Source organism: Vombatus ursinus, unplaced genomic scaffold (genome assembly GCF_900497805.2).
Source record: "Vombatus ursinus unplaced genomic scaffold, bare-nosed wombat genome assembly UNPS02014170.1, whole genome shotgun sequence".
Lineage (NCBI taxonomy): Eukaryota > Metazoa > Chordata > Mammalia > Diprotodontia > Vombatidae > Vombatus > Vombatus ursinus.
The window spans coordinates 1,087,808-1,111,048 of NW_020953948.1; the positions used below are offsets into that span (position 1 = coordinate 1,087,808).

Below are 23,241 nucleotides of genomic sequence, written 5' to 3' on the forward strand. Positions count from 1 at the left end.
AGTGGAGCTGTCCCAGTCAGTAAATAGCACTAGTTGAAAAGCAGGTGGGAATGGGGGAGAAATGGGTCAAGTTATAGTTGGCCTGAGGAAGTATTTGCAGCATTATGGGTTTAGAATGGCAACTGCTGTGCAGTCATAAGTGCCCCAAGTACCTAGAGCTGGATGGAATGTGTGCTCTGGGAGTCCTGGAAGCTCCCTGAGGAGCTGGAGGTAGAGGATGCAAGGCAACATTGTAAAGACAAACAACTTTGAAGAACTCAGTCCAGTTACCATGATACAGAAGACCACAAATTCCCTTGATGAAACATACTATCCACCTCTGGAAAAGTGCTGACTTAGGTTGCAGATCAAGATATTTTTAGACTTGGCCAATGTGGGAATTTGTTTTGCTTTACTATACGTATTCGTTACCAGGCTTATTTTTTCTTTCCTCTTCATTGGGGCACTGGGGAGGGTGGAGAGAGAGAAAATATTTTTTGTTAACAGAAAAAAATTTTTTATAAAACAGTTCATGAATAGCTCCTCTTTGGGAACCAATGAGATTCCATAACTCCTGGGAAGTCTGTTATAGGATTATAGATTTAGAGCTGGAAAGAAATCAGTTAGTTGAACTTCCTCTTTTTCCAGCCGTCTTCATAACTGACTCCTCCATGAAGTACTCCCTTAAGGATGCTGGAGGCTTCCACATACTACTCATATAAATTATCCCACCTTCTGAAGTCTCTGGCAATACTCAGGAGAAGTCATCCCTTTCTCTATTATCCTAGGCAATCTCTAGTATCTTAGGCAAGTATATATACAGAAAAGCCGTCTGATTTTGCCTGTTTTCAGGAGAGCAGAATAAAGTCTTGATTACAGTAATTCTCATGTTAGTAGCGCTTGAAGGTTCACAAAGGCAGAGACCACTAGGTGCTACAGTGAAGAAACCGTTGAACCCTGGGGTCAGGAAGACTTGAATTCAAATCCTGCCCGAGACACTCATTTGGCTGTATGATGCTGAACAAATGACTTGACTTTTCTAAGCCTCCTCAGATATACAAAGATAAGACTAGCACTCAGCTAGCTCACAGAGTCAGAGAACCACAAGATATAATATATGTAAGCCACTTTGCAAATTTGCCATATCAATGCTAGCTACAAAGCACTTTTTTTACACCGTGAAGACAGGGAGAGGAAGGATTTTGACAGATTAGGAAAACGGGTTCAGTGACTGGCCCTTGGTCAGAGTAATGGTCAGAGCTGGGATACAAACCCAGATTGTCTGATTCCAAGTACAGCTCTGTCTGTACTCCGGCTCACTTTCCAGTGAAATTTTGCTTCTTCCCCCATTGTGTACCACATCAAATTGCTGACCCAAACTATGGGGGCTATTAAAGTCCTGGATGTTTTACCAATAAACTCCTGCCTGGCCATGCTGACCCTTTAATTTGTGGAGGTGATTTTTCAAGTTCAAGTTTCGAACAACAATTATCCCTACTACAAATCTTCTCTGGCCCCAAGTACTAGCTTGTCTAGATCTTTTAATGATCCTACCCTTCCAAGCCTTGTGTTGTCTGAAAATGTATATGTGTGCCATCTGTGCATGACACAACTGCAGTGAACACGGGGGTCTTAAAAACATTAAACAACACATGACCATAATCAAGGACATCCCTCCTTCCTCTCCTTCTGTATGATGCAGGAATTTCCCCTTCTCAAATGTTAAACAATGGTTCAGGATGTCCTGTCTCTTGTTATTATTTTTTTATTATATTATTGAAAAAGAGAGGCAGAGTAGACAGAGAGCTGTCCAGGAAGCCTGCAAGACCTAGTAAGTCCCGTAACCTTTCAGTGCCCCAGGTAACTGTTGAAGAGTGCAAGTTGAAGTCCGGATGCTGAGATGCTTTTGGTAGAGGGAGTTCCCAACACCAAATGAAATCACAGGCCCTGTCACTGAAATTTTTCTGCATGTGCCCAGCCCAAGTTTCATGGTATAGACTCCTGTCATAATGATAGCAATCTTCCTAAACTTGAGCATTCATTTCTCAACAAGCCTTTTGTGATTATTACCTTCTTTGGCATTCCCTTGGCCTTCAGGGCTATGCTTCCCTCACTGGCTGATGTCCAGGGACTCTGGTTTGAGTCTTCAAATCAAGAATTCATCTCAATTCTTTTTTTATTAAATCCAATTATCATCAACAAAAACAGTCAAACAAACATACAAAACATCGGTAGAAACAAATGAAAATATAAAAACAAGCAAAGAAAATAATTTTGTTTTGCATCTTCTTCCAGTCCGGCCAGAAGTTTATTTTTGGCACCAGTCTTAAGTTAAACGGCTTTCAAACACTGAGACCAGATGATCCTAAGGACAAACTAGAGCTATCGCTTTTCCCTTCTTTGAAGGCCTGTCTTCATATCCGGGCTAGCCGCGGCCAAGAAGCCACTAACCCACACTCCACTTCCAAACCGTTTCCTGGCTCTTGGCATCTTCTACTCTCTAAGTTTCCTTTAACCAGCTCATCTACATGTTCCACTTACTGCCTCACAATAAAAGACTATCTGTCTACTGAATGTTTTGGGAAGTAATGTTTTAGTTTTCATGAATGGGTTCCCTTTTTTGCTTGAAGAAACACTCTCATTTTGAAGACATTGTTTTAGCTAAACACTTATGTACTTCCTGATGGGCCTTGTATGAACCTACACTCTTTTGACAGCGATAGTGTATTACCAGAGAAAAACAAATGGAGAAATTTTCTATTTCTCCATCCCATGTAGCAAAATAACCGGACTGTTTTGTTAACTACAGAGCTGACTTACATTTACATCGCCAGATAACCCTTTTGTGGAATGTGAGCAGAGGAGCAAACCACAAACGAAGGCCTGCTCATAATCACTGGGAGAAACATTTATAGGATTTCTCTCCGGTACAGATCCTCTGATGTGTAGTAAGGCTTCCACTGGGACTAACAGATTTTTCTGTGTGATATACATGTATAGGGTTTTTCTCCAGGATGGATTCTCAGATGTTGAGTAACCTGGTTCATGTGGTGAAAGGCCATTCCACAAACACTACATTTCAAGTTATATTTATGGGCTTCTTCCCCTGATAAAAACTTCTCAGTTGACTAAAGGCTGTCCCACATTCACAGTAATAATACCATTTTCCCCTTCGGCACAAAGGTCTCTGCTGCTGAGACAAGAGTCAAACTGAGGATAACTACCAACCTATACGTCTACCATTTTCAGCTCTTCAAAATCTTTATTGAGAATAATCTAGACAGACATCAGGAACATTCTTGATCAAAGTAGGAGAAAGGAATAAGCAGGTTTTAGAAACTTCTATTCTATAGCAGACTACAGCTTTACAATCACACAACTGACTGAAAGGTGCAGAGAACATTAAGATCTCTCTGTGCTTACTGTTTGCTATCAAGTGGTCTCCCATGTATACACCAACATCATGAGAATCCTTAGGAGACACAACAAAAAGGAACTCATTCAACAACTGCCAAACAAGGTGTTGACCACCTCGGTCTCCTGGAATCCCTGGTTTTCTTTAAATATCGGCTCAAATGCCACCTTCTACAAGAGTGATTTCTTGATCCCCACTCCCCTGCCCCCACCTTCTACTGCTCCCACCCCAAAAACTGCCTTTTTTATCTGTATATTGTACCTTATACATGCTTCTGTATGCCCCTGTCTCCCCAGTAGAATGTAAGCTCCTTGAGGGCAAGGGCTATTTCATTTCTGTCTCTGTACCTCAAGCACCTAGCACAGTGCCTGGCACATAGCAGGCATATAACAAATGCTTGCTGACCACGATGTCCATCTCAGAGTCCAAGTACAAGAGGGATTCCCAATAGATGGCGAGGTCCTCCAGATGTTCCTCTTTGTAGGATGTGCCAATGACAGCAAGCCCTGACATAGCGCAGGGACTCCTCAATGAGATTCCAAAGAAACTGGCCTAGTGATCCACACCGTGAGTTTTGGTATCCTGGCTACACTTACCCTCCACCATTATTTCTTCGATGTTGCTGACCAAGGCAGCACTGCTGACTGAAGGCTTACTCGCATGAACTGCAATTACAAGGTTTTCCCTCTATTGTGGATTCTCTTATGGTGCTTTAAGGCTGAGACCTGCTTGAAGGCTTTCCCACACTCATTACATTTATATGGTTTCTCTCTGGTATGAATTCTCTGATGCTTTGTAAGGTAAATATTTTGGTTGAAGGCTTTTCCACATTCACTACATATAAAAGGTTTCTCTCCAGTATGAATTTTCTGATGATTGGTAAGAGTTCCCTTCTGACTGAAAGCTTTCCCACATTCCATACACATATAGGGTTTCTCTCCAGTATGAGTTCTCTCATGGTGACTAAGGGCTGAGTACTGCCTGAAGTTCTTACCACATTTATTACATGTATAAGGTTTTTCACCGGTATGAATTCTCTGATGCTGGGTAAGATAAATATTCTGATTGAAGGCTTTTCCACATTCGCCACATTTATACGGTTTCTCTCCGGTATGAATTCTCAGATGTGTTGTAAGGCTTCCACTATGACTGAAGGATTTTCCACATTCCATACACGTATAAGGTTTTTCGCCGGTATGAATTCTGAGATGCTGAGTAACCTGGTTCATGTGGCGGAAAGCTTTCCCACAAACAGGACATTTACAAGATTTCTCTCCAGTGTGAATTTTCTGATGTGCAGTAAGGCTTCCCCTATGACTGAACGACTTTCCACAATCAGCACATTTATAGGGTTTCTCTCCAGTATGAATCCTCTGGTGCTGAGTAAGATAAATATTCTGGTTGAAGGATTTCCCACATTCACTACATTTGTAAGGTCTCTCTCCTGTATGACTTCTTTGATGCTTAGTAAGACTTGCCTGATAAGTGAAGGCTTGACCACAATCACTGCATTCATAGGGTTTCTCTCCAGTATGAATTCTCTGATGCTGAGTAAGGGTTCCACTGTGACTAAACGCTTTTCCACATTCCGTACAAATATACGGTTTCTCTCCAGTGTGAGTTCGCTCATGGTGAGCCAGGGCTGAATACTGCCTAAAAGCCTTACCACATTCATTACATGGATAAGGCTTTTCTCCAGTATGAATCCTCTGGTGCTGAGTAAGGCTGCCACTGTGACTGAAGGCTTGCCCACATTCTTTGCATTCATAGGGTTTCTCTCCAGTATGAATTCTCTGATGTAAAGTAAGGGCTGAGCTGTCATTGAAAGATTTTCCACAGTCCCCACAAATAAAGGGTTTCTCCCCAGTGTGAGTTCTCTGATGTCGAATAAGATACATACTCTGTCTGAAGGCTTTTCCACATTCACCACATTTATAAGGTTTCTCCGCAGTGTGAATTCTCTGGTGCAGAAGAAGTGGCGAGCTGTCACTGAAGCACTTACCACACTGATTACATTTAAAGGGTTTCTCCCCAATATGAAGTGTCTTATGTCGAGTAAGGTGAATTTTTTGTCTGAAAGCTTTTCCACATTCACTACAATTATACGGTTTCTCTCCAGTGTGGATTCTCTGATGTAGAGCAAGTGACCAGCTATCACTAAAGCATTTAATACAGTGATTACATTGATAGGGTTTCTCCCCACTATGAAGTGTCTTGTGTCGGATTAGGTGCATTTTTTGTCTGAAGGCTTGTCCACAATCACTACATTTATAAGGTCTCTCTCCAGTGTGGATTCTCTGATGCTGAATAAGGTGCATACTTTGTCTGAATGCTATTCCACATTCACTACACTTAAAGGGTTTCTCTCCAGAAGTAATTCTAGCATGTTGAATAAGGTGCCTCCTTTGCGGGAAGCTTTGCCCTAACTCAACAATATCGTAAGATTTTTTTCCACCAGGTAGTCTGTAATATCGAATCAGATCTGAGTGATAATTGAAAGCTTTGCTACATTCATTATACTTATAGGGTTTCTTCCCAAAGGCAATTCTATTGCGCCTTACTAGCTCTGAATATTGTTTGAAGTTATTTCCACGTGTGTCATATTTATGGAGAGTTTTTTTAATACTAACATTCTCTTGTGCATCAGTGAGTAACATCATACTGAAACTTCTCCCAAATGTATTACATTCTTGATCATTCATTTCACTGGAAGTGTTATTGTTGGTGTTTGTTACTTGCCTTAAATCTTTCTCGTGGTTGCTGAGTTGCTTCTCAAACATAGCATCATATTCCCAGACCTGTTCCAACTTAAAGTCCAAGGGAACATTCATCCAGAAGCTTTCTTGCAATGATTCTTCCATATGAATGCCATCCTTTGAATCTCTCTGCATGGACCCAGGTCTAGTATCATTATCTGAAAAAAATTAAGACATTTAGACAGACGGATAGATAAATGTCCCTTGCCTACTACACTGACAGAAAGGAAACTGAAGAGCAAATCCTCTTTTGTGGAGGACATTTTTCCTAGGGCAATTACTCATTAAAAATATATTTATTAAGCAACACCCATAGACAACACACTGTGCAGTAACTAGGGTTATAAAGACAAAAGAGAGAAACAGTTTGTAGCATACATGCTACGGTGGGGAAGAAAAACCAGATAAATACAAGGTCATTTGAGGAGACAAGCAACACTAACTCCTGAAGAGATCAAGCAAAGTTCATGGAGGAGGCTGTTCTTGGGTTGACCCTTGAAGGAAAAGAAGGAATGTGAAAGGTGAAGAGAGTGAAGGAGTGCATTCCAAGCATGAGGCACGGCCTAGGCAAAGGCAGAGAGGTGGGGAATAGAACTCCAAGTCTGGAGAACAGTTTTTAGTTCAGTCTGAGTAAAATGCAGATTGTGTGACAACAAATACCATAAAATACGGCTGGAGAGTTAAGTTGAAGCCAACCTTTAGAAAGCTTTAAAAGCAAGGCTAAGGAATCTGTATTTTATCTCTGAAGTTTTCTGAGTAGGGCAATGACATGGTCAAACCTACACCATGCTTAAGACACTCCTGGCAGCTTTGCAGTAGGTGGATTAAAGAGCGGAATGACTGAAAGAGTAAGGAAGACTGTTAACATAGTGAATGTGGAAAAGGGGCAGGACCATAGCTCAGAGTAGGTGAGTCAGTAACTGATGTGAAGAGAGAACTGCTTAATTATCATTTGCTTCTGTTTTCTCTGTCAAGGAGAATCAATGACCTTTGGATGGAAAAGACAGAACAAAAAATGGCTAATATAGAGGTGATACTCAAGATAATTAACAAAACAGTAAGAAAGCAGTTGTCTCATTCCGGATGACTGCTCTGTCTACACATCCCACAGTGTCTCTGAAGATTAAAGCTGCAGACCCTCCTTCAGGCAGTGAAGACATGCATAGTGGATGCAACACACTGCTGATTAAGAACTGCAGCACAAAACACAAATCATCAGAGCTGGACAAAGAGGCAGTCCTGCTACAGTAAAACAAAAATAGCTCACAGTGAAGAGAGAGACACCTCGTCTCCCTTAATTAACTCAAGGCACCTGGCCCATAGGAACTACATCTTAAGGTACTAAATGAATGGGTTGATGGGATTACTGAGTCACTGTCAGAAATGTCTGAAAGAGTGCAAGAAACAAGAGAGCATCCAATGAACTTGACTCTAATACTTGGGAAAATTCTAGAATGGATCATTAAAGGGAAGGTTGCTGAGCATGGAGAAGAGAAACCAGAAAGAGCTTTAAGAACAGGCCACGCATGCCAGATTAAATTATTTCCTTTTTTTTTTTTAAACAGGCTTACTAAGCTCTAGCAATCGGGGAATACTGTAGTTATTCTTTTCCCAGATTACAGCAAGGTGTCTAATAAAGCTATCTCATGCTATTCTTCTACAGAGGATGGAAAGATATGAACTAGATAATAATGCAACTAGATGAATTCAGGACTGGCTGGAAGGTTGGACTCCCAAAGCAGCTACTAACAATTCGATATCAAGTTGGCAGGAGGTCTCTAGTGAAATGCTTCAGAGATCTGCATAAAGGTTCCCACGAAATGCTTACAAAGGTTGCAGTTAAGGGAAACAGACCATACCTCACGTGTGCCAAGATCATCTCGTTTCTATCTTCATAACAGCTTTTCCGTTACACCCCTTGTCTCCAATGGCACAGCCACCACCCTACTGCAGACCCTCATCATCCCTCACCTGGACTACTGCGATGGCCTTCTAACTGGTCCTACCCTGCCTCAAGTCGCTCCCCAGTCCAATCCATTCACCACTCAGCTGCCAAAGTGATCTTCCTAAATTGCACATCTAACCATACCATGCCCCACTGCCCTCAAATAAACTCCAGGGACTCCCTACGACAGGAGCAAATATAAAATCCTTCTTTGGTATATACAGCCTGGCTCCTTCTTGCCTTCCCAGTCTTCTTACACCATTCCCCTCCACATATGCAAACAGACTCAAATCCAGTTACGCTAGGGCTTACCCGCTGTTCCTCACACACCACAATGCATCTCCCAACTCCTTGTCTAGAATTGTCCTTTCTCCTCACCTTCAGCTCCCAGCTTCCCTGATTTCCTTTAACCAACCAAGCAAACATTAGCTTGCTCAACATTCAGCTCATACCCTCCATTCTGCAGGACTTTCCTGGTCCCCTCCCCCCGCCCGGACCTCTCCAGTCTTCCTGCCCCGATGACCCGCCTCCTGCCTGCTCCTCAGACACGCCCTCCCACCCCTGACTCCAGGCATCACCAGTGACTGAACTCGTGGCCCATCTCCGGTCTCCGCCTCCCTGGCTTCCTCCAAATCCCAGCTAAAATCTCAATTTCTACAGGCTTCTCCTTCTCCCCCACAGTGCTGGTGCCTTCCCTCTATGGATCATCTCCAGTCCATCCTGTATTCGGTTTGTGCCTAGTTGGCTGCATGTTGCACGCTGTCTCCCTTATTAGGCTGTGAGGGCAAGCACTGTCTTTTGCCTTTCCTGGTATCCCCAGTGCTTAGCATAGTGCCTGGCACATCGTAGGTGCTCAATAAATGCTTTCTGACCACCGCCGTGCTGGAATGAGGGGTGGGGGGAGGAGGAGGAGGCACAAGGCCTCACCAGTGGGCACTGATGAGAGTTCTGAAGTCTTTCAGTCCCTTACAGTCTTGGAATCACCTTATAAACTGTGCTTCTGGTTCAGCTTTCTTTGCTCTGCATTTCCCACAGTGTTAGGATAGTGGGACCCGGGAGTAAGTATGGCCAGTATAACCCTTATTTCTACATCCCTCTCCCTGGCCCATAAACAACCTTCCCGCCAAGGGGGCCAGGCCACAGACAAGTTAAGAGCCCTCCACCTAGCCGGCTCGTTCTGCAGATGAACAAAGAAGTCCAGGGAAGTCACGTGATCTGCCCAAGATCACACAGCGACGAATGAAAGCACCGAGACTGAAAATGAGGCCCTCGCGTCCCATGCCCAGGGCTATCTCCCGTGCAGTGGTGCAACAGCTTGAGAAACAAGAAGACACAACACTTCCTTTGGTATCAGAGGGATGTGGGAGGGGAGAAAGGACCAGAGAGCAATGGATTGAGGTGAAGCAAAAGACAGCAGAAGGTGAGTGCTCTTAAGAAAGAAACAGCCAAGTCCCGGGGAGAAAGAGGCACCTCCAAAATCATGCCCGGGAGGCCACAGGCCCCGTCCCGGCCTGTCTCACATCTCCACGCTATAGCCCTTTGACCAGGCAGCTGAGCAAGCGCTCACAGTGATTCACGCCTGCCTGAATCCCCTCACTCACCTGGACAGGAGCCTATCAGGCCTTCTCTCTCCAGCATGCACGGTGCTTCCCCTCGCTCCAACCTGGAGATCACCTCTGGTTTGATAACCTGAAGCTCTGCTCATAGGGAAAGAAATGGAAAAACGCTGGGGACACAGAGCTGCCACAAACTCACTTCCGGTCTTTCCTCTTCATGTCAGCAAGGCCCAGGAAGCGACCACAAGGCCCCGGAGGGACTCTCTGAACTCTTCCCAGGTGTTCCCAGATGGGTGGACGGCCTGCACAGGGCGGGCTTGGGTTCACCAAGGACTTTGTCTGTCATCCTCCCTGCTAGCAGACGTGGAGCCATGACAGATGATACGGAAAGTGCGGCCTCCGGCCGGCCAACAAACTGAGGCCAGGGATTCCTAACTGTACAAAACAAAGCCCTTTCACAAGGACATGGAGCAGAATTCATGCTTTCTCTTGGCCCGATGCAGCTACGCATCTCTCCCCCCTAGTATACCATGCCAAATTAGGCTAAAGACAGCAGAAACCCTATGGCCCTTAAGTGAGAATCCAGAGGAAACCCCAATGGGCACATTCCCCCCCCCCCCAGGAAAAAGAGGTCCTCACCCAAGGACACCAGGTTCCTGTAGTTCTCCAGCATCACGTCCCTGTACAAGTCCCTCTGAGATGGGTCCAGCTGCCCCCACTCCCCCTGGGTAAAGTCCACGGAGACATCCTTGAAGGTCATTGATTTCTGAAACAATGAACACATTTCTGCTCACCCAGGGATCCTCCTCGCACATGCCCCCAGAAGGGAGGCAATGCTGGCAGGACACACAAGGAGGGGCCCAGACAGCTCGGGGCCTGCAGCAGCGCGAGCTCATCTCCTCTGGTTTCCTGGAACAGGCCTCACACTCTGCACTAATCTTTCCAATCCCGGAGCCAGGTGCCCAGCCATCCCCGTTCCCAATCTCGGAGCTCTGCTGCTCTCTTCCCTTTCCTCCCCCTCCTCTCCCCTCACATCCTCACCGCCCTGGCTTAGGATCTCATCATCTCTCACTCACACTACTGCAACATCATCCATCTCCTCTTCAACCCGACCTTCAAACACCGGCCAAAACCATCTCCCAGAAGAAAGATCTGCCCCCACCATCCCCTGCTCAAACCTTTGCAGTGGCTTCCTCTGGCCTCGAGAATAAATGCAAACTACCCAGTCTGACATCAAAGGCCCTCACCCACCCGGCTGCAGAAATGTCCTATCATTCCACTCGACACACCCAATGTTCCTGCCAAGCTAGCCTCCGAGTGGTTTCCCAGACCAGCATTCCATCTCAGGCTGCGTGCCTCCATGCACTCTATCCCCTGGCTCAGGGATGCCCATTTTAGCCCCACCTCCACCTCTGTGGATCTTTATCTTCCTCTAAGGTTCAAGTCAGGTGAACAGACTTTCCTGATTGCCACAATTATTACTAGGTCATGGGATCACAGGAGCATATACCTAGAGACAGAAGGAGCCTGAAAGACCATCTAGTCTAACCCCTTCATTTTACAAATGAGACCAAGGGAAGCTAAGTGACTTGCCTAAGGTCACATAAGCAGTCAATGTCAGATTTGAACCCAGGTCCTCGGACAGGGTCTGCACATTTTCTATTACGCTGTCTTGTCTTCTCCTTCCTCAAGCTACCTTGTATTTACTTATCTGTGTACATGTTGATGAATGAATGAAAAAGCACACACTGAGCACTTACTACATGCCAAGCACTGCACTACGTGCTAGAGATACACACGCAGAGACATCACCTGGAGGGGACTGGGAGCTACGGAAGGATACTGCGGTTTGGAAAGAGCATGAGCTGTAGCGAGGGCAGCCAGAGGGGAGAGGAATGACATCCGCTTTCTAAGAGCAGTGTCAGAGCTGACTTGAGAGAAGGAAATGCCCATGTTCTGAAGTCATAAGGAAGAGATCCCAACTCACCTGCGACTTAGCTGTGAGGAACCCAGACGTCATTCCCTCCTCTTCGTCCATGTTCGTTTCTTGGAAAAGAGCAGTCTGGAGGAAAGAGGGATGCAAGCGGAGAAGGGAGTCACAAGGAAGTGGAAAGCATGACTCTCCACCGGGGAAACCATCCCCCACTCCATCTGGCTAAGACCTCCATGGTCCTTACAGATCCACTGGTCAACAGGAGTCCTGAAACCCCACCTCCTTTTAGGATAATACTAACAATGGTAATAGCTCACACGTACAATGGGCTTTCAGGCTTACAGACTGCTTTATCCATTCTAAACTCAGAGAAGACAGATTGAGAGCTGGAAGAAGTCTTAAAGATCATCCAGTCTAAACTCTTCATTTTACACATGAGAAAACAGTCCTAGGGAGGTCAACTGATTTGCCCAAGGTCACAGAGCAACAGACTCCAAAACCAGTGCTCTTTTTTTTGGTGAGATAATTGAGGTTAAGTGACTTGCCCAGGGTCACACAGCTAGTAAGTGTTGTGTCTGAGGCCGCATTTGAACTTAGGTCCTCCTGATTCCAAGGCCAGTGTTCCATACACTGCACCACCAAGCTGCCCCAAAAACCAGTGCTCTTAACACCATAACACCAATCTGTGAAGGAGTGAGATGATACAGTGGATAGAGCACAGGACCTGGAGTCGAGAAGACCTGAGTTCAAATTTAGCCTCAGACACATCCTAGCTGGAGGACTGACCCCGACAACTCTCACCTTTTTCCTCAAGCACTAGAAGCAGGTCCTCTACGCCCTCCCCACCTTGCCCCTGCCTCTACCCAAATCTGGCCTCTTTGGTAAGGGATTGCTCCAGCTCTTCTGAATCAGTCTCTAGCCTCTGTCCTGGAGTTCTGCTGAAAGGCCTCTCAGGTCGGGTAGGTTTCCTACCAGGATGGATTCCTGCTAACCATGGATACCCTCCACTCTCTTCATCTCCCCTCAGAGCCGGGGGCTTGGGGTTCAAGAGCAAGGTCATTTTACCTGGGGCCTTCACTGTCAGGCTCAGTTCTATCTCCACAGATCCTCTGGTGTTCCAGGCTGGGGCCCTGTAGACTCTACTGAAGGCTGCTGGGTGACAGACAGGGAGAAGACTGAGTCAGCAGAAAGGGCTCCACAGTGTCAAGACACATATTCCCATCTCAGGGCCCTTTGGAGATGGCCAAAGACCATACAAATGGGAATAGGATGGCTTTCATTCGGTCATTCAACCAACATTTACTGCACTCACTTTGGATAACGCCTTGTGACATCAAGCCCTTTTTCAGATATGTGGATGAGACAAGGGCCCTGATTCAAGGAGCTTACTGGGAGCAAGGTATCAGTGGACAGAGCAATGGACACAGAGTCAGAAAGACCTGAGTTCAAATCCAGCCTCAGACACTTATACTAGTTGTGAGACCCTGAGCAAGTCCCTCAACCTCTCTCAGCCTCAATCTGTAAAAGGGGAACAAGATAATAGCACCTACTTCTCAGGGTTGTTGTGAGGGTCAAATGAAATACTATTTGTAAGGCGTTTTGCAAGCCTTAAAGCACTATATAAATGCCAACCATTATTATTACAATCTAGTGTAGGAGTGGGCAAGCAGGGGGTCTTGGAGTATATAGGAGTGGCATTTGTGATGAGACTACACAAATAAGCCTGAGATATACCTACACCTGTGTTGTTAATGTGGCTGAGCTCACCATCAAGGACTTGAAGAAAGCAAACATGAGGGAAAAGCCATCTAGGAAGAGAGGAGGGGAGAGCCGTTAGAGGCCAGTGAAACAGGAAGTGCACCAGACCACAGCGAACACAGAAGAGTGTGGCAATTATGGGGACAGGAAAAACCACTATGAATGAGGGGAGACTTCCAGGTCCTAGAGCAACACGATGGTGGGCTAGACATTTTTTCCAAACTCCCAACCTCTCAAATTTCTTCAAAAGAGAAATTATGCATCAAAGGTAATGCAACTTCAGTTGCCTCCATGGTTGGAGACATCCAAAATCCAAAATTCACCCAAAAGTCATCACCCAGGACAGGAGGAAGCTGAGATGATCCACAATCGGAGGGGAGGGAGTCAGAAAATGAGTGATAAGGAAAATAAGAGGTAAAAAAACTAAAATCACTACAGAATTCTGGAAGAAATCTCAAAGACCTTGAACACAAACAGATAAATCAACAGGAAAAACAGTAACAACAAAAGGAAGTACGGTCTCCGGATCTAGTAAGTAACTTCAGACAAAATAAAGGATAATGATACAACATTTGAGGAGACAGAGAAGCCTGTGGAAATTGAAGAGAACCTGAAATTGCAACATGCAATTTCTTAGTGATTTAAAAGAGAAAGGAGAATTATGAGAGAATGTATATCCTGCACAGTAAAAATAAAGAACAGAACAGAAAACTTGGATATGTGACGGCAAACCTCAACAAAGAAGTTCAGAGAACAAGAGACTGGGAATGCAAATGCACAGAAAGTAAAAGACAACCTAGAAGAAGAGAAAGCAAAAAACAAAAATGTTTAAAGAAAACACGCTCATTACAAAAGGAAAACAAGGATTTTGAAGACAGGATGCATAGAGACAGCGTAAGGATCATAGATATCCCAGAAGATAACAGGATAAAAAACCTTAACACTATAATGAAGGAAAGAATAGAAAAGAACAGTCCAGAACTTCTAAACCTAGAAAATGAAATTCCAGTTGAAAGAATTCATAGTTCGCCTCCAGAAAAAAAAACCCCAAGGCTGGAAATTCTAAGACACATAATGATTAAAACTAACAATTCAATCCAGAAACAAGTTCTTCAAGCAATCAGGAGAAAGGCCTTCAAATAAAAAGGAAAGGGCATTCTAATAATGCAAGACATTCTGAACCCATTAGAAAAAGGAGGGAATGAAAGAGATGTGCTCTGAAGAGCACTGAAGCTCAGGACGCAGCCCAGGGACACCTATCCTGAAAATCTGAGTTTAACCATACAGGAAAAAAGATGGACATTCAACAATAAAGAAGAGTTTGAAACATTTTTAGAAAGAAAGCCAGAACTGAAGATGATACTGGCCTCTCACACACCCTAAGCAGCAGGCAAGGGTGGCGATGGTACCAGTGACAACAGAGAGACTTTTTTCTAAAGAAAGTCTTCTTTCTAAATGTACCCAAAGACACGGGAGTGAAGGCGGACGTCTAGTCGAGCCGCCAGTGAAGAGGCGTCCAGGAGGACGTATGGACATACCTGGTGACACCCCGCCAAAGGTAAATCGGTGCCCTTTCAGGGGACTCCGTTACAACATGTGAGGGTGCATGATGGGGGGAGGGGAGCAGGGAGATAGAAAAGAGCAATGCACCAGGATCACGGCAAAGACTAGCAATGAGGGGAAGGTGATCTCTGGGTCTCAGGAAGAGGAGAATGGGTAAGGAGGGGGGGAAACTGAAAAGGGCGGAGGGAAAGGAGGCAGCCTCACTCTGGGGGGACAAAAGGGGGTTCTACTGACAAACGTTCCTAAGCGTGACAAGACATAAGAGTCCTATATAGGATGAGACCTGAAGGTCTTGTCCTTGGTGCTTAAAAAGTCTATTTGTCTCGGGAGTTGGAATCCCTGGGGGCAGCTGACGCCCTGAGAAGTGGGAGAGCACGAACACTGGGAGATTTCCAGGCAAATGTAGAAAAAAAAGAATCAATAAAAGTAAACTCAAAAAATCAGGGCAATCGTACAGAAGGGGACTTAGCATGGGGCAGTGGCCTCTCTGATATCTGAAATAATTGGCACTGTTCTGGGAGGGAGGCACAAAGAAGGGGAATCCATGCAGCTAGGCCAACAAGGCATCCCAGAAAGCACCTCGAGGGGAGAGTCCAGAATGGATGCTCTGGAGGCTTTAACTGAATAAAGACAACAGAGAAAAGAGAGAGACCGGATAATGACAGAGGGCATGAATCAGAGAATGAGGGTCTGGGGTGGAGAGGGAGAGAAAGCTTTTTCAGAAAAGGGTACAAAAAATGAAATGAAAACTAAGCAATAGGAATAGCCAATGGGAAGGAGATGAAGTTAACTTGACTGAGAGGGAAAAAGAGGGGGAAACATTATATAACTAGATTAAAGAAGGAGATTAAAAGAAAAAGATTTAAAAAAGGGCCACCTTAAAAAAGATAAAGTAACTGAAGGAACATAATGCTCTGACTACAGCAGAAGTGGGAACCTGAAACTGAAAAGCTTCTGCACAGACACATTAATGCAGCTAGGATAAGAAGGGAAGTGGGCAAATGGGGAAAAATCTTCGTATCAAATTTCTTTGATAAGGGCTTGGGGGGCCAAGATAAATAAACAATAAATATACATATGATTAGTTATTCCCCAATAGATAAATGGTCAAAGGACATGAACAAACACGTTCGTGAAAGAAAAAAATGCTCCAAATTACTAATAAAAAGAGAAATGAAACTTAAAACAAAGCAGAGGTTTCACCTGATACGCTGAAGTGGCAAAAATGACAAAAATGGTAACATTCATGGTTGGAGGGGTTGTTGAAAGATAGGCACACTAATACACTGTTGGTGGAGCTGTGAAATGGTTTAACTATTATGGAAAGCAATTTGGAATTACGCAAATAAAGTTTCTAAAATGTCCACATCCTTTGAACTAGAAACTCCTTTACTGAGTTTATATCCTCAGGAAACCACTGATAAGAAAAAAGTCCCCATAAACTCCAAAATATTCATAGAAGTACTTTTTGTTATAGCTAAGAACTGGAAACATCAATACCCATTAGTTGGGGAATGGCTAAACCAAGTGTGGTTCATGAATGTAATGGAATATGCCTGTGCTCTAAGAAGCATCATGTGTGATGTATACAGAGAAACATGGAAAGATTTACGTGAACTGATGCAGAGTGAAGTCAGCAAAGCCAAGAAAACAATACAGACAATGACTACAGCGTGGAAAGCATAACTGCACACCAAAAAATCAAAAGTAAACATAGCAAAATTATAAAGGTGAGTAGAACTCAAATGAAGAGAGATGAGGGGACACCCCAGCTTAGCTCTTCACGGAGGTGGGAGAGGCAAAGGTGTCATTCATTGCACATTTTTGAACTTTTTTAATGTCTCGATCAGCTGTGCTGAATTCCCTGTCCCCCCTCATTTTTTCCCCTCCAAAAAATACTGCTTGTCATACGGGGTAGCTCTCCAAAAGGGGGATGGTGAGAGATACATGGAATACTATAGTGATATAAGAAACAGAAAATACTAATAAAAGGTTATTTAAATTTCTAAAAAATAACAGAAGGAAATCACATAGCTTTCATGGGATTATCAGTTAATCTTGGTTCTAAATAAAACTGTTCTGGAAAAAAAAAAGACGAAAGGAAGAAGAAACATTTATTAGGCTACAGCTATGTGCAAGGCACTGTGCTAAGCATTTTACAAATATTATCTCACTCGATCTTCAGAATAAAGAGGAAGGAGATTCCAACACACAAACATAATTATAGTTAACATTTTTATAGCAAGGTTTGTAAAGCCCTTTATATCTGTACTGTCATTGGTCCAACCCTATGAGATAGCTGCTGGTACTATACCCCTTTTACAGATGAAGACACTAAGGGGGATAGCAGTGAAGTGACTCGCACAGAGTCACACAGTTAGTTAAGTGTCTAAACTTGGGTCATTCTGACTCCTGGTCCATTGCCTCTATCCACTGCCTGGATGTGAATTCAGCCCCGCCTGTCGCCAAGGCCTGAGCTCTATCCTTCTCACCCCGGTGCCTCCAAGAAAGAGGGGAAAAGGATCACTGGCATGAGCCCTGGCTGCAGGAACTGGGGAGCCCAGGGAAGCCTTGAGTTGGGAGGGGCAGAGAGAAGCACAGCTCTTCTTCATGAAGTGCCCTGCACTGTGCCCCGTCTGCACCTCAGCTGCACTCTCCATTCATCCTTTGCCAAATACCCCTATCTCTCTGCCAGCCATTCCCTCACCTCCCAGATCCTTCCCCAGCCCAGGCCCACTCCTGAGTGCCCCAATCCCCAGATGTCTTCGCTTGCACCCAAGCCCACGTGTTGACTCCTCAGCTTCCTGGCCTCACAATTTTCTACCTTTTCTGCCATTTTCCCTGACTTGTAACTCACCTTTACCTAGCACGGTAGGGACAGAGACTACACCTATTATTTCACTGACACAGGGACGGCCCAGAAGAGGAAACTCCCTAGACCAATGCAGGCCGCAGAACTGTCTAGAGCAGAGGTGAGTGGGGGTGAGTACAACACTGCTGAGTGGGGCCAGACAACTGGGAAATACTTAACCACCTAAAAATACCATAGAACATATATAATATTCATGTGATTTCTAAGTCAATATGTGGCCCACAGGTATCCTTAGGTACTGTTTAGTGGCCCCCATTTCCATCTGACCCTAATACACTGGCCCAAAACACTGAGAGGTTAAGGGACTTACCCAGGGCCACAAAGCCAGGAGGTGTCAGAAGCAAAACTTCAACCCGGGTCCTTCTGGCTCTCTAGTTACTATGTCATGCTGCCTTCCCTACCTAACACTTTAAGGTTCAGAAAAAAAAAGCTTTTTTTCTCACAACCCTGTGAAATAGGAAACCCAAGTACTGTTACATTACTCCCAATTTGCAAAACAGGAAATTGAGGCTCAAAGACATTAAATGGCCTATCCAAATGGCCTGTTATCTTGACCAAGTGCCCCATCACCTGAGAGGACGAGGCTGCTCTGGGGGCTGCAGCTGCCCTAGACCTGCCCCCACCTCCACACGACCTAATGAAACGGAAGACAGATGGGAAGAGATCCATGAAGTGGGTCATCGCCAAGTTACAACCTAAGAACCTTACAGAAGACGTTTCTCCTCCCCTCATGGGCTGCTGACCCCGATCCTGTTCATTAGGCAGTGCGCAGTGCTGTGGTACAAATGCAGAATCACTATATCGAAAGTGGTCAGGCCGGGAGCACGCACCCACACACAGATCCCCATCCCACCTACAGGACCTAAAGATACCACACCATGCAAGCCCCTTAAAGACTGGGTTCCGAGCTGCTACATGTATCAAGTCCTAGGTCCTCCGAGCCTAGAGACACAGGCCACCCAGACACACATACACAGCCCATCCTCTCTACCCTCAGGGTCTCCTGATAAGACTGAGAAGGTAACAGGATGAAGTGGAGGTGCTGGTGGGGGCGGGGGTGAGTGTTTGTGGACGGTGGGGAAGGAACCTGTAAACAAGGAGACTGAGGAGTGGAGTAGAGGGAGGCAGCAGGGTGGCCCAGTGAAGAGAACTGGGCCTGGAGTCCGCAAGACTTGCCCTCAGACACTACCTGTGTGACCCTGAGCAAGTCACTACACCTCACTACGCTGCCTCAGTTTCCCTCAGTTCCTTCACCCACAAAATGGGGAAAACAATAGCACTCCCAAAGTTGTTGTGAAGACAAAGTGCTGTGCAGAAAGGAGAGCGCTATCCAAATGCTGGTATCATTCTCATCAGCAGGAAATGGATGGGACGAACTTCCAAAAGACAAAAGGAGTCAATCAGAGATCGATAAACGTGCAGGGCTCCTTGCCCACGGCACAAACGCTAATACACAGGCATACGGTGCCCTCTATTTCCGGACCTGCGGACACACACAGACACACAGACACACACACACAGCCAGCCAGCCGTACACACCTGCAGCCGGACAGTGCACAGATCGGACACTTCCTGGCTAATTTCTCTCAGCCTCACCTGCTTCTTCTGTACAATGGGACATACAAGAGCACGTCCTTCCCGGGGCTGTGAGGGTCCCATGGGAGGAGACGCCGAGCGCTTTGCAAACCTCAACGCCCCTCCCAGTGCCGGTCACCGCGGGGGGCGGCCGGGCCGAGCCCCCGGAGCAGCGGGGGGGGGGAGGGAGCGGGCTCAGGGAAGGCGCTTGTTTCCGCCGAAGGAGGAGCGAGCCCGCGGAGGTTCACAGGCAGCCAAGAAGGACCCGAAGACGAGGATGAAAAGGGGAAAGATCGACGGAGGGCGTCCCGGAGGAGGAGGGGGACGGCATGGGCCGAGGGAACGGGAGATCGATACCCCGCAGGGCCCTCCCCGCCCCCAGCCCCAGAGACCGCCGACCTTGCCCCTCCCCCTGCTGAGGGCTACCCCGGCGCCCCCGCCACACATCGTCCCCGTCAGTCCTCGGACCACAGAGACCGATGGACGATCGGGGGAGGAGGGGAAAGATCGACGGGACCGGGAGGGGGGCGGGGCCCCTCCCCCCACAGGCCCACCCCGCGAGGCCGCGCGCCCAGCCCCTCCCCCCCGGGCCTCCCGGATGGTCCGTGGGGGGCAACAGGGTTCAGACGAGGGTGGGGAGGGTGTTTGTAAGGCCGGGGGCGACCTCGGGGGTTGGCGGCTGGGTGCCGGGGGCCAGGCCCCTCCCCCACGAGGCCCCCTCCTTCCGGAGCCTGCGCGAGAGGGCGCGCCCCGGCCCGCGAGCCACGCGCGCGCACCCCCCCCAGGCGCACATCGACACGCGTGCGCACACCCACGCACACGCCGTTCCCCCTTCCCCACCCGCAGCTCGGCGCGCAGAGGAGAGCGAGCGGGTCGAGGCACACTCACCCGCTGGGCCCCCGGCACGCGCGCCCCTCCCCCTTCCGACCTTGCACACTCACGCAGACACGCCGCGCACACCCAGGCGCACACGCGCACGCATCACGCACGCTCACACTCACCCTCTTCGGCCCGCTCTCCTCGGGAAAGCTCCGAGCCGCCCGCCCGACCTACGCTCGCGGGGCTGTGGCCCCACCCACCGACGCTGCGCCTGTGCGCAGCCGCCGTGCGAACTACAAGCCCCAGAATGCACCGGGCGCGCCGCCCAGCGTATGGGCGGGAGGAGGGACCTGAAAGAAGGAAATAATGGAGGCGGGAAGAGAGAGGGCTGGAAAGGGGCGGGGCGGGAAGGCGGGCCCTCCCTGGGAGGGGTGGGGCCGAAGTGGGGAGGCAAGCCATGAGCACTTCATAAACACTTGACTATATGCTAGGCACTGTGGGAGGAGCTGGGGACGCCAAGACAAAAGTGAGATGGGTCCTGCCCTCAAGGAGCTTACCTTCTACCGCAGAAAGTACGAACTACATGGTTATTACCGTTCAGTGCTGTCCGTGACCCCTTGGACCCCAGCACACCAGACCCTTCTGCCCTCCACTGTCCCCCAGTTTGTGTTCCTGGTTCCCGTGACACCATCTAGCCGTCCCCTTTACCTTTTGCCTTCAGCCTTTCCCAACATCAGGGTCTTTTGCAATGAGTCCCATCTTCTCATGTGCCAGAGTATTTCAGCTCCGGCTTCAGTATCTGACTTTGCAGTGAATAGCCTGAATTAATTTATCAGATTTGTCAAAATTAGCAAATTAATCAAACCAGCATTGCCTGATTTCATCCTGTTGCTGTTCGAGACTCTCAAAAGTCTTCTCCAGCAACACAATTTGAAAGCACCGATTCTGCGGCATTCAGCTTTCCTCACGGTCCAACTCTCACAGCCATACGTTGCCACTGGAAAAACCATAGCTGTGACTGTATGGACTTTGCTGGCAAGGTGATACCTCTGCTTTTTAGCACACCGTCCACGTTTGCCATAACTTTCCTTCCAAGGAGCAAGCGTTTTTAATTTCATGGCTGCAGTTTCCATCTGCAGTGATCTTTGAGCCCAAGAATATAAAATCTGACACTGCTTCCATTTCTTCTCCCTCTATTTGCCAGGAAGTGATGGGGCCAGTTGCCAAGATCTTGGGGGTTTTGTTGTTGTTGTTAAGTTTCAAGTCAGCTTTTACATCATCCTCTTCCTCCCCCTTTCAAGAGGCTTCTCAATTCTTCACTTAATATGTACAAAGAAATTCTGGGGTATTCGTGTATCTGCAAGGCTAGATCCAGCAGAAGTGCATGCATAAAATGGTTGGAGGGGTCTCTGGAGGACTAGTGTTAGAGGAAGCTGGAAAGGTTTCGTGTGACACTGGAGTTGAGCTTTGAAGGGAGCTGGGGTTACTAAGAGGTGAGGAGAGGGCAAGGGAAATGTGAAGGCACCGGGAGGTGGGATAAGCCTGTTGGGGAAGGATTGGCTGGGAGCTGAGGAAATGGATTGGGGAAGGACTTGATTCAATAAACCTGCCCTGCAGATTAGCTTAAATGCCACTGGAAGATACTGTCTATGAAGCCAGCTGAGTAGAGTCATTTGAGTATGGAAAGAATGCTAATACTAACCAAGGAAGTCTGCAGCAAGTGAGCACACAGGTGAGCACTGAAGGGAGATGGAGTGCCTTTCTGGTACAGGACAGGAAAAGCAGACTGATGAAGGATGAAAAGAGAGGAGTATGTCGGAGGTAGAAGAGAAGGGCTGGAAAGGGAGGTAGAGCTGTTGCCAGATCTAGGTCGATTCCACATGCTTCTTCTAGGCATCCGAAAAGCCGAACATGCTGATGCCTCACTCATTTGGGAATTTGCAGGACCCTGGCAAGAGGGCTCCCATAGTCGCAGAATGCTGGAAACCTTGGAAAAGCTTGCGGAGATCATTGATATCCAACCCCATGATTTTATTGAAAAGGAGACATCCATTGGGGTAAAAGACTAACTTGCCAAAGCTCACATGGGGCAGAGATTGGACTTAAAGATGAAAATATCTAAGTAGGAACGGCATCTTAACAGCATTTTCCACCATGCTGCCCTTGGATGTTAAAGCATATGTTCCCATGTGTATATATGGATATATTCTTTAAAAAAAAAAAAACACCTGAATGTCTTTTGTTTTTAAATCACCTTTAATTTCCAAATATATCTCTCCCCCCTCCTCAAGAGTTATCTTGGTGGGTGCCCTTCCTTTCCCACCTCCCCTTTTTGGAGCACCATTCCTCATGACCAAGTGGAAATTTGGGGAGGCCAGCTTCTAGATATAAATGACTCGTTACTGGGTTGAGTCTCCTAATTGGCTGCCAATATGGAGTTCCATGGGTACATTAAAGGTCCAATCACTAATTCCTTCCCAGGTGAGATGATGACTCTGAATCATCCTAAGAGCAGGCCCCCATCTTGCTCCAAGCTATCAGCACTTGTCCTACCTAGGCAAGCTTATGCCTGAGATGGGACTATATTTATCCCTTCCATTTCAAGGGGGTTAAGGGCATGGTGCCCCCAGTGATCTGGAAAATGCACAAAAAAAAATTTTTGGCCCTCTCTTCATACCAAAGAAGAAGTCTGTAGTGATTAAAAAGGTTTGAGAGACATAGTTTCTGGGTAATTTAATCATTTTGTTAATAAGGCTAGCAGGTTATTAATAAAAGGATAGTCATTTGGCCATCTTTCTTAGACCAAAGACCCCTGATGGTGGTGGGGGTCACAGTTCATATGCCCTTTGAAGAGCAGGTGTTCCTGAGAAATGGAAATCAACTTGGATTGGTTAACACCATGGGAGGTGTGGGCTATAGCAAAATGAAGGTCTTGGGGTACATGACTTAGGTCACTCAAATCTTGGTCAGAAGAGACATATATCACCTGTCTTGATAAAAGGGAAAATTAACCTTTCCCCAAACCTGTCTGAGCAAACACAATGAGCAGGACCATACCCATTAGCCCTAA

General features: G+C 46.6%; 1 protein-coding gene across 1 annotated transcript in view; it reads right to left on the bottom strand.

Moving 5' to 3' along the window:
* Positions 1-438: 438 nt before the first annotated feature.
* LOC114041235 overlaps positions 439-23,241 on the bottom strand; it is a 58,706-nt gene continuing 35,903 nt past the window's right edge. Inside the window, exons 7-18 of the mRNA XM_027859588.1 lie at positions 20,354-20,521; positions 19,601-20,272; positions 19,374-19,559; positions 18,769-18,864; positions 18,348-18,411; positions 14,830-14,924; positions 13,352-13,392; positions 12,650-12,658; positions 11,639-11,713; positions 10,291-10,417; positions 9,697-9,792; positions 439-6,308 (exon numbers count right to left, since the gene is read on the bottom strand). Of these exons, the coding sequence (XP_027715389.1) occupies positions 4,066-6,308; positions 9,697-9,792; positions 10,291-10,417; positions 11,639-11,713; positions 12,650-12,658; positions 13,352-13,392; positions 14,830-14,924; positions 18,348-18,411; positions 18,769-18,864; positions 19,374-19,559; positions 19,601-20,272; positions 20,354-20,521 (3,872 nt within the window). The 3' untranslated portion in view covers positions 439-4,065. The remainder of the gene's footprint in view (positions 6,309-9,696; positions 9,793-10,290; positions 10,418-11,638; positions 11,714-12,649; positions 12,659-13,351; positions 13,393-14,829; positions 14,925-18,347; positions 18,412-18,768; positions 18,865-19,373; positions 19,560-19,600; positions 20,273-20,353; positions 20,522-23,241) is intronic.